This window comes from Geotrypetes seraphini, chromosome 8, assembly GCF_902459505.1.
Source record: "Geotrypetes seraphini chromosome 8, aGeoSer1.1, whole genome shotgun sequence".
NCBI lineage: Eukaryota > Metazoa > Chordata > Amphibia > Gymnophiona > Dermophiidae > Geotrypetes > Geotrypetes seraphini.
Window position 1 is genome coordinate 133,071,141 of NC_047091.1, and position 11,623 is coordinate 133,082,763.

The 11,623-nt window shown below is 44.8% G+C and overlaps 1 protein-coding gene across 1 annotated transcript; it reads left to right on the forward strand.

The window, feature by feature from the left end:
• The first annotated feature begins 395 nt into the window (after positions 1-395).
• CHCHD10 (coiled-coil-helix-coiled-coil-helix domain containing 10) lies at positions 396-9,138 on the forward strand. The gene is made up of 4 exons (XM_033957278.1): positions 396-575; positions 6,558-6,780; positions 8,254-8,410; positions 8,939-9,138. Exons 1-4 carry the CDS (start codon positions 532-534, stop codon positions 8,956-8,958), a joined length of 444 nt encoding a protein of 147 aa, XP_033813169.1. The 5' UTR covers positions 396-531; the 3' UTR covers positions 8,959-9,138.
• Positions 9,139-11,623: the final 2,485 nt, after the last annotated feature.

An 11,623-nucleotide genomic window follows, 5' to 3' on the forward strand; every position in this document is an offset into this window, starting at 1 on the left:
GGCCTGAAAATGTATACATTCTGATCCAGATAGTCAGACTTTGAGTCAGACTTGAATCCATTCCCATCACACAATAAGAGACATCGTCCGGTACACGATCGGTTTGCTTAGTGAATTTGGGCCAAAAAGTATAGAAGCCCCATTTATTCTCTGCATGCGTGCACTGCCTTGGGCTGGGAAAGGCTGCGGTAAGCGGGTCAACAGAGGTGGACAGTCACTCAGGGCTAATCAAAGGAACCACTTTCAAACTGCTCAGAATGCTAAGTTGACAGAAACAACTCTCCCCGACCCAAAGGCGGAGCTAGCCTTCACCTGCTGCTCAACTGTGCTCGTGCGCAGCCTTGGCCTCGCGCAGCTTCATTCTAGGAAACTGCTAGCGCTCGGGGGCGCGCGCCGGTGCGTCATCAGTGGGGGCGGTGTCGGGAGCGTGACCGCGGCGGAAGCACGTGGGCTCCCTTTAAAGGGCCGCCGGTGGATTGTCTGTCCTCCGTTGCGTTCCCTTGTCTGCGATCCGGACATAAGAGTGCCGAGATGCCCCGGGGCAGCCGCAGCGTGTCCTCTCGCTCTGCAGGCAGGTGCGTGTCTCGTTCTTAGGGGGTGACTGTGCTCTCAGGACCCTAGTGCGTCATTCCTGTCGGGGGGCAAGGTCAAAACGTTGTCCTGAGCCTTGTGCATGAGCCGTAGCCTCTGACTAGGACGGTGGCCAGTGAGAGAAGAGTCTACCTGTTGCTTAGTTCAGAGCACTCAAAGTAAAAGAAAAGTGGAATGTCAGAAGGATGAAATGAGGGCTATGGCTAGGCCGACTTTTTTGCACCAACACAATAGCATCAGTAACTGGGGACTTGTGTTGGTGGGGTGGGGTGGGATGGGATGGGGTGAAGTTTTAATCTTTTTAACACCCCCCCCTAACAAAGGCGATCTGCCCTTGAAAGAAGTGAGTCCTTGTATAGGACCAGAAACTGCACAAAAGTATTGCTCAGGATTAAAGTTACCTAATATCTGGAATACATTCAAGAGCCTTGGAAATATATAGTGGGAGATGGGAGGGGAAGGAGCGACCTTGACGTGGGACACACGCAGCAAACACGATTAGTACACTGACCTTTAATCAAAAGTGATCTAATATCTGTAGTAAATAACAGGCCACGATACTGCTGTCTGGAGGTTGCAATGCTACTCTGCATTGTGATGTAGCAGTGAGGCACGTTTTTCCTGGTCCTAACTGCCAAGGGATTACTATGATATATTTATGTTCTTTGCCTTTAAAGTTTTAAATGCTTTTAAGTATGGATTAACTGTCTATGTCCAATATTAATATCCTGATTTAACATGATTTGTGCCTTTTAAAGTAAATATATATATTTAAAGCTGTAGTACTAGCACATTTTATTATTCAGCTGTGCCATATGACTGGGATAACATCTGAGCTGGTGCATCATGCTTTCTCTCTCTGGCCTTGTTCAAGTCTGGTCTAGAGGCCCACTTTCTTGATGCTGTTTAGAGCATGACATGGGGAAAAATTTTGTCCCTAACTCCACCCCGTTCCTGTGAGCTCGATCCCCATACCCACCTTTCCCTGCAAACTGTCTGATCTCATCCACACAAGCCTTGAATAGTTATGATTTTATATTGAACTTATTTTATTAAAGTATAAAAGAAACAATATTTTGTACAATTGTCATTTTATAAACACAAATAATACGGAGCAAGGATCAACAGAATCTCTGTCTCTCCCTCCCTTTCACAAATAGCCCTTCCACTATCCCAAATTTGTGTCCCTCCTATGTTCCAATGTGCTCCTCACCCCCTCCTTTCTCCCTTTGTCCCACGTTGATATCCCCTCTCTCGTTCCTTTCAGGACCGTCCAGCTGGGCATGCCCCCCTCCGCTGAAGCTGAAGTGGTAGGCTTCCCTCCAATGTCAGTGTCAGAGCTTACGTCGGAAGGAAGCTTTCCGTGTCAGCTGGAGATCCCAATTTCCTCACTCAACAGTCCTTCTTCCAGCTCGGCTGCTCCTTCCTGCTTTCAGCTGTACTTGTTTGCAGGGATGCACCATGGGCAGCGACTCTTGACGTGGCTGACCCAGAAGCATCTGCTTCCGGGTCAGCCACATGCAGCGTGCAAGAGCCACTGCCCACGGTGTGTCCCTGCAAACAAGTATGGCTGAAAGCAGGAAGGAGGACTGTTGAATGAGGTAATTGGGATCCCTAGCTGACACGGAAGGCATCCCTCCTACAGCTTCAGTGGAGGGAGGAATGCAGCTGGAGGGCAGGAAGGAGGCCTATTTATGAATGGGATCCCCAGCGTTGGCAGCGAATACATTAGGTGCAAGTGGGGGGGGGGGCTGTTTGACCTGCAATAGGGAGGGAGGGTGGCTGCTGGATTCGCAAGGGGGGGGGGAGGAGGCAACTCATGGCAGATCCTTTACTGCAGGGACAAGGCCATCTGCTCCTTGGGGTAGTGAATGGCCTTGTTCCTGTGCCTGCGGCAATTGGTTATTTTTTTTCCCCCCCATTCCAGTGGGTTACCCGCAGCTACTCACGGCTAGCCGCAGGAAGCAGTCATTGTGTCATTCTCTAATGCTGTTCTTAAAACCTTAACCCCTCATTCTCCTTTTCATACTCATGTTATTAATAATTTCCCTCAATAAATTAAACTCTCTAAATTTTGTATCTGTCCTGTTTGTCTTGAAAATATTGTACGCGCTGTAGAGCAGGGACAGTCTCTTATGCCTATGTATATGGCTGTGCTTTTCTAGTAGGAGTGATGGTAGTTACGTGCTATTATTGTTTAAACAGATGTATAGGGCACAGTCTGGTCTCCTGCCCTTAAGATCTTTTCACATCGCTCACTTTTGTATCCAGGAAAGCAACATTAAATTGGACACCTTGTTTTCAACTGGATACATCAACCACAGAGAGGGAAAAAATATATGAACAGCTGATGCCCCGGCGGTGCACGGGTATTTAATTATAGCAATAACACTGTAAATGGATTCAAATAAAGATACTTTATAGTGGTGAATGAAATTATTGTTTTACAGCTTAATAAAAAGTACAATATTCAAATTATAATGTGAAATATTTGACAAATTGAATACAATACAACTAATGCAAAACGTGATTATAAACAACATTTTTAGTTTCACCTCCAGGAGCAAGAACATATAAATTGTTGGGGGAACCCACCCTTGAGCAAGCAACATAGAGTTGTGGGCCGAGAGACCCCCAGAACATATCACCCCAGGTAGTGAGGGATATGCATACCAAGTTTTGTTCAAATCGGTCAAGCCGTGTTTGAATTACTGTGAGAATGGCAGATTTTTACATTTTTTCCATTGACATGAATGGGTGAAATCTGATTTTCTGTTTGTAGCTCCGCCCACGTGTGCAGGTGGGCCGCGAGACCCCCAGAACATATCATCCCAGGTAGTGAGGGATCTGCATACCAAGTTTCGTTCAAATCGGTCAAGCCGTTTTTGCGTGATCGCGGCACATACATACACACATACATACCTCCGATTTTATATATATAGAAGATAAGGTTTTTCCATGTTATGTCCATGGAAAAATGTTTGTTTTTATTTTGTTTCTACTGTATTTGCTATACTGTTTATAGTCTAGTTTTAACCCTCAAGGTAGATTTCCATTCATATAAATTGAACCTTAAACTATTGAATACAAACTTTGCTCCTAATAAGTGAATGGTTCAAGTTCACAGTGTTAAGCGAAGAACAGGGTTTGAATGAGGCACAAAGTGACAAAGAGCCACATGTACTAGTGTTTACTGTTTTGTGGCTAGGGATAATTTTTGTGTATACGGTATATATATTTATAAGGTCATTCTCTGATTTAGCTTTGAGAAACATGATTCATGAAGGTTGCTAGTTTCCTGATAAGTATTTAAAATCATTCTATGAAAATATCATCTACGATGCTGGATCCAAGATGGCCGAAGGGACGGTCGGCTGAGCATCCTGGCTTAGAACTTCGGACGAGTTTTTGGTTTACCTGTGACTACGAGGAACCTTTTCTGTTTGCAATGCCGAAAAGAAGGGGCCGAAGCGCCGCTGCAGCCTCGTGGCGCCCCGACCCTGTTAGATTCGGCAATATTGACGAACTTCTTCGCCGGATGCAGGAAGTATCAGTGACATCAGCGGCATCCCCATTGGAGGCACTCGGTGGCGAGCCGGAGGTGGTTTCCCCGGGACTAGAGATCTCGCTCAGCCTCGACGCCAGAGCACCTCCCCCTCTTCCTCGGACTGCCAACTCCCCACGGGAGGAAGAACTATCGGAAGGTGGTGAGCTCCCCTCCCGTGAGGCTTTGGATATCAGAAAGGGGAGTTTGGAGCAGGACTCCCGTTTGGAGAGTCCTGGGTTGTCTGAGGCTCTTGACAGCAAGAGGGAGTACAGCGTTCAGGAGAGTCGCTTACAAGAGGAGAGGTCAGTTGCACTGAGTAAAAAAATAGAGCTTGAAAAATTTACTACAATAGATAAGCTCCGAGAAATAACTATAGAAGCTATATGGGACCTAGTGGCAGATTTGGTAAAATCTATTAAGCCTCAATTGTGTCATGTTGAACAAAAATTAAATACTCATGAAACACAGATTGCAAGTTTACAAACTGATATACAAGACCTAAAAAATTCAAACATAGTCACTAAGCAGTTTACAGAAACATTGATGAGAGATAACATAAATTTGAGAAGGAAATTGGAAGTACTGGACAATTTTTCTCATAATAATAATCTCAGACTAATCAATTTTCCTAGAGTGGCAACAACACTTCCATGAGATATGTTGAAACGATATATGGTAGAAATATTGGGAATTTCAGAAGAATTGCTGCCACCTTTTACCCAGGTTTACTATTTGCCTATACGTAGAGAAGAAGGACAACATCAGAAACTACAGGAATTACAAAGGGATCAACAGACATTAAATATTTCGACACTCTTGGAACAGTCAGACAAGGAAATGGCGACACCTGCAACTTTACTTCTCACAGTTGCCTTGGCACCAGATAAACACTGGTTGCTGAGACTTTACTTTAAAAATAAATTAAAATAATTTTTGGGTTGCAGAGTGCAAATGTTCCCAGATCTGGCACGAGACACCCAAAAGCGATGTCGTGAATTTTTTGTTTTTAAAGCCGGGAGTTACTGCTCTTGGAGCTTCTTTCTTTTTAAGACACCCATGTAAATGTGTGGTATTATGTCAAAAACAAAAATATGTTTTCTTTGACCCTACTCAATTGACAACTTTTTTGTCGGCCGCACACCTGAAGACAGGGATAACATGAGTGCTCATTTAATTTGGATGATTGAATTCCCTGTTTTCCTTTCTTTACATTGTCTATGATTTATATTAATGCTCGCTGACTATACTTCTTGGATCTATGATTTTGAGGATTTGAGTTGGAGCTAAATTTTATTTATTGCTTTTGGATTGTGATTATATATAAATTGAAAACTTTGTGTTCTTTAGTTAACTCCATCTTTCTGTATAAGTGAATACTTGATATGCTTATGGAAAATATGATAAATAAATAAATTTTAAAAAAAAATCATTCTATATCATAATATGAAGATGATGAAATAGTGAAAATTAAAACAGTAAAATTTTATATATATATATATATATATATATATATATATATATATATCAGTAGTTCTCAACCAGTGTCCCCAAGAGATTGGAGGTGTGTCACAAAAAAAAAACTTGATGTAGACAGGAAGCCTGTGTTTCCTTTACAACCATCAGTGCCTACAAGCTGGAAAAATCAACTATCTTGAGAGTCTCAGGTTCTTGAAATCCCTATAACTGATCCCTATTTCTGCTTCCCCCACAACTCTCATTAATAACTAAAGCCTCCAGCCCCAACTAAAATATGTATTCAATTCTAGTGTCATCTCAGTAACAGCAACACCAAATCTCTCCACTGCCAGATTCTGTGAAGCAACACAAAAACCTGCAAAAATGCTACCCAGATCTATGGACAGCAGACCTGTAACATATTTGTTTTGTTGTATGACAAGTTAGAAATCAGGGATTGATGTTTTGCATACAGCTTTGCATAACTGATGTTCTGTGGCTGCTTCTGATTCAAATCCAGTGATTTACGCAATAGGCTAAAGCAGGGGTGTTCAACCTTTTGGCTTCCCTGGGCTGCATTGGATGAAAAAAAATGTTTCTAAGCCGTGCAAATGCTGCAGCAAGACAGAGGAGGGAGCCGGCAAGACAGTAAACACCCAGGGGCAGCAGAGGAAAACACTGCATCGCCCTCGACCAGGGCCGCATAAAATACTTCACAGGGCTGCATGCGGCTCTCGAGCCGCAGGTTGGACTCCCCTGGGCTAAAGTTTTCCATCAACCCATCCTCTGTTTCTAGATTGTGAACTGTCTTAAATGACCTTCACACTTAGTTTAAACAGAGCATAGAGGGGTAATTTGACCAGCTTGCTGAAGACCTGTATGGTGCATCCAGCCTTCTCAGCCATCATTTTCTATGCTAGTATGTCTTCTGTTTCTCTGACATTTCTTCTCTTCCTTCCTGCAGCCCAGCTCCATCCCATGCCTCTCCACCTGCCCATCCTCCTGCTTCAGCAACCAGCATGGCCCCAGCTCAGCCTCAGCAACCTGGACTGATGGCTCAAATGGCCACTACAGCTGCAGGGGTAGCAGTTGGGTCGGCAGTGGGCCACGTTCTTGGCAGTGCAATCACAGGAGCTTTCAGTGGAGGTGATAACTCTGAGCCTGCCAAACAAACAAGCACAGTCCAGGTGCGATATCTCTATACAAGATCCCATGGATTGGTCTCATCTTGCTGATTGCCTCTGGGACTGTTCATCTTTTTTCCCCTTCAGGGAGCCAGTGCAGGAGTATCAGGTGCCCTGTGACAGTGTTTCCCAAGTTGCTCCTAGAGTACCTGCTTGCTAGTCAAGATTTCAGGATATCTACAATTAATATGCATGAAATTGATTTGTATACACTGTGTCATTATATGCAGATCTCTTTCATACATACTTATTGTTTATATCCTAAAGAGGGTACTTCAGAACTGACTTGAGAACCTTCATCTGCACTCTCTTCTTAGGCCCTTAGGGCCCCCTTGAGATTCTGATAATAAATTCAGCATCATGCTAACATAACCCCCTCCCAAAGCAATCCTGTAAAACTTCAGAACTGGACATCACCCCAAACCCCACCATCCCAGTATTCAGCCAGTGACGGTCAGTGTTTTTGCGATTTTTTTTTTAAGCTGATTGTCACCAGCATAATTATGCTCTGATATTCAGTACTGGGCCATATTTGGGTATTGGCACTGAGTATTAGGGTATAAGATGAAGTTTATGTGGGCCTAGCTGATATTCAACTGGGGCCTGCATAAGAGTTATGCAGGCCCAGCTGAATATTGAGCCAGGACCGCTTAACATTTTTGTTATCAAAATTTTAAAAAGAGACCCCCCTCCCTGGAGCCCTTGATCCACTACCAACAATGTGCCCCCCACCATAGCCAGCACCACAGCCTCCTCTCTCCCATGTAAGTAAGCCCTCCCAGACCTACCTAAATACCTGGTGGTTCAGTGGGGCGTTGTTGGGGGCAGCAGCATGGCCCCCTTACCTCTGTCCCTTGCCAGCGCCTTCAGAAAATAGCTGCTGGGACACAGGTGGGGGTTTTTTTTAACCTAAAATAAAAAGATGAATACAAGTCCCAGGCAATATTCAGCTGAGGCCCACATAAAACTAAGTGTGTAGATTTAGAACAGCTTTTCAACTGTCCTAAATTCACCCGCTTAGATTATGTGGGCCTTGGCTGAATATTGCCAGGGTCCACATAAGCTTCGGCTCTTCTCCATCACCACCTCCTGTCCTACCCCTGACTGGCCCACATATTTGGGGGCTGGTAAGAGCTGAAATTCAGCAGCATTGCCTGGCTTAGTGCCACTGAATATCAGAGGTTGGGTAGCCACATTTAAGTGGGCCAGAGCCTCTCTGGCCTAAATTGCTCTGAATATCATCCCCTTATGTTTTTAAATATTAAATTGTGTTCTTATATAAATAAAATCAATAAATACTTTATTTGTTTGAAAATTGCCCACCCTCCCTCTGGGTATGCACTATAGATTTTTTGGAGTTTGTGTGTTTTGCTTTGATTGCAGCTGCTTATGTTCCCCTTACCCCCTCCAAAGCTTGCTTTCTTAATGATCACATTCTGTGTGATGGTTAAGCCAAGCCTGTTACTTTTGTATCAGGAGCCTCCAAAGCCACCCACTTACCAGCCACAGCAGCAGCAGTTTGGACCCTGTTATTATGAATTGAAGCAGTTCCTGGAATGCGCCACCAACCAAAGCGACCTGACCCTGTGTGAGGGCTTTAATGAGGCTCTGAAACAATGCAAATACCATAATGGTGAGTACTGTTGCTATTCTTCCCTACACAATGTAGCTGAGTTTCCTGATTTAAGGTAAATACACTTCTCCCTCCATATTGGTGGGGGATACGTTCAGAGAGCCCGCAAATAACTTTTTCATTTCCTATTTTTGGGGTTTTGGTATAGGTCCCGCAGATACTGTGAATTTGTAAATAAAATTTTCTCTGCACACTTTTCTCCAATGCTGCCGTTTACCCGACCACGTTGAAAAAAAACGGGCTGAGCTTTCTCAGCACGCCAGGATGACATCATTTGGGGGCGGAGCCATCAAGACAAAACCTCAAATAACCAAAGTCACAAGTGCCAAAGTTGCAAATATGGAGGGAGAAGTGTACTTTGGCTTTTCATTCATCAGAATTGTGAGTTCAGAAGTAACCGGATGGTTAGTGCTTTACAGAACATGAACAATTGGCCCTGAAAATCAAGCTCTCTTTCCCAGCCATTGCACGCACTCAGGAGGGAAGTCATTTTCATGTCTGATGGAGCTTCTCATTTTGTTATTATAGGTGTCTCTTCGCTCTTATGAAGATAACCAGGTACATCTTGACACCTGTAGTGGATCCTTGAGTGCTGGAAGACAGACACTGGGCTTAGCCAACCATGTTTCACAATTCCCACCTTTGCTGATGGTTGGACCTTGTGTTATCACAGCTCTTCACATGTATTTAACATGTAATAAATAGAAAATAGTCTTTATTTATTCAGATTTATTTGAGTACCTATGTTTCTCTCTCTGAGCTTCATCCTCCCTATAGCCTGCCTGGGTTGGAATCCAGAAGACATGTGCTACCTAAAGGCTGTTTCTCTTCTGATATCTACAACCTGTCTTTTCCACACTGCTGGTCCCGTTGCACTGTACCCATCAGCTTTCTATCGGACAAGCCACTTCCCTTAAGGTGGCTACCACATTAATCTATTACAGCATCCTTTAGGGGCTATGTGATAGTATGGACCCAAGCCAAGTTTGGAAACCTTAGAAATACAGCCAGACAAAGGAGTGGAAGCAAAACACAAACACTTGTTCTGTTGTCATGTATACAAGCTTGTTTAGCTCACAGACTAGATAAAGTAATGTGTCTTTAATTTCCTGCAAACTTTAGCCTATAGGGCTAGATTCACTAAAGGGCACGGATCCGATCCGATCTGTGTCTGGGGGGCTGATTCACGAATCGCCCTCATGCAAATGAGGGTGATCGAAATCACGCTCCCAACTGCCTGCCCGGATTACTCTATAGCGATCCCAATTCATGTGCATGCGCTGGCCCTCTGAGCCCGGCAGAGATTTTTTTTAAACTGTTTTTAACTTTTTTGGGGAGCATGTGGTTTTAACCCGCTTTAGCCTGTGGGTTAAAACCATGGACTTGCACTGCGGGGAAGGGTGGGAGAGTCAGGGCAGGCAGCAGTTCAGAGCAGCACAAGTTCAGGGCAGGCAGGAGAGTCGGTGCTGCAGGAGATCGGGGCAGGCAGGAGTTTGGGGCAGAGAGCAGAAAAACAAGGCAGTCGGAAAGGACCTGAGCAACTGGTCCTCAGCAGTCGCTTGTTTGTGATAGGTCAGCCCAGTCGGTTTTGCAGGATTTTGGTTAGTGAATCACTGCTTGCCATCATTTGAATGCCGTTCCCCTCATTTGCATGCGTGGATGGGAGGATGGTCGGGACACAGGTTAATGAATCAGGTCAGAGGGAAATCGGGTTGCAAACCGATCGGTACACGATCAGTTTGCTTAGTGAATCTAGCCCATAGCCCTTTCCTGACAGGTTCCACAATCTCAATATGCACTTGAGTTTCTGTAAACTTCCCATAGTCCTTCCCTGTCAGTCTCTAAAAATCTCCATATACATTCAGGGTTTTCTATAATCTTACCATAGCCCTGTCCTTGAAAACCTGTACTTTAAACATTTCCAGGTCTGCCACTAGCCTGGCCTCAAGGCAGAGGGGGCCTTAGGGTTCACTTTCTGCCTGCCCTACTCCACCCTGGCACAGTCAATTGTTTGTCAGAGGCAAAAGAAGTGGCCTCCTCGTCCAGTGGCAGCAGGAAATGCTTTTATAAAAGGTCACTTGCTGTCACAGGATTAGACGCAGCAGAGATGGTGTTTTCTGAGGGCATTTCCTGCTGTCACTGGATGGGGATGCCACTCAGCAGGAGCTTGCAACTGCTCGGAGTGCAGGAGAAAACCTGCAAAAGCTGAAAGGAGACTTGGCAGGTCTGTCAAGGATTAATAGCTCAGGAGTAAGCTTTTGTGTTGCAGGCCACTCTGCTTCCCACTTTTTCAGGTACTGCAGCCTCAGCATGGAACACCTAGGGAGAGTCTCTCTTGCTGGGCCTTCCTGTCCTGTCTTGGCAGGGCTTTTAACTTTTTCCTTGAGCCCCACCCTCCTGGCCAGACAGGCTAACCAAACTATCTCTTGCCTTAAGGTAGCTCAGCCTCAGTGAGGAGTGTTCTTAAGGAAACCCTTGTACCACCCAACTTCCTCACATGTCAATAATCGGATTATGATCATTGTTTCAAATCCCAAGGCCAATCATAGCTCATATTCAGCAGATCCCCTCATGCATGACACAAAATATGAAGGAATATTTGTTCTGATGATGTATAAAATAAGAATGCCCCTGTCAGGTTGTCTTCAGGAGGCAGATCCCTGGGCCCTGAGTTTCCTGATTCTCACATATTCCCCTAATATTGAGTGGGACTTAGCTGGTCACTACTAATTTTCATTGGCTGACTGGCTAAGGCATGTGGCCAGATAGAGCTGCCTAAAAACCAGGTCTATATTTGGCTGATAGCCTTAGCTGGTTAGCCAATGAAAATCAGCTTGGCTGGCTAAGTGCGAGCCTGGATATTCAGTGCTGGTGGCTGGATACAGCCTTGTCTAGAATCACTGCTGAGCATGGAAGTTAGCTGGGCTGCCTCCCTTGGTTTCAATATCAGGCCCATTACTTGTGTGGTGATGAGACTGTGTTGGGGGTGTCTGTCTACCTCCCTATCTGCCTGATTCTATTGATGTCTCCTGTAGAGAATGACATGGGGACAAATTTTCCCCATACCATCCCTACAAGTTTTGTCCCTGCTCCTGCCCCATTTCTGTAAGCTCTATAAGCCTCGAACACTTATGACTTTAAAGTGTTTGAGGCTTGTGCAGATGAGGACAGAGCTTGCAGGAATTGGGACAGGGACAGGAAAATGAGTTCCCA

Excerpts from the sequence above, each read along its gene's own strand:
- CHCHD10 (XM_033957278.1), top strand. The coding sequence starts at position 532 with ATGCCCCGGGGCAGCCGCAGCGTGTCCTCTCGCTCTGCAGGCAG. Across the intron at positions 576-6,557 it reads TCCTCTCGCTCTGCAGGCAG|CCCAGCTCCATCCCATGCCT; the intron begins GTGCGTGTCTCG and ends TCCTTCCTGCAG. Across the intron at positions 6,781-8,253 it reads AACAAACAAGCACAGTCCAG|GAGCCTCCAAAGCCACCCAC; the intron begins GTGCGATATCTC and ends CTTTTGTATCAG.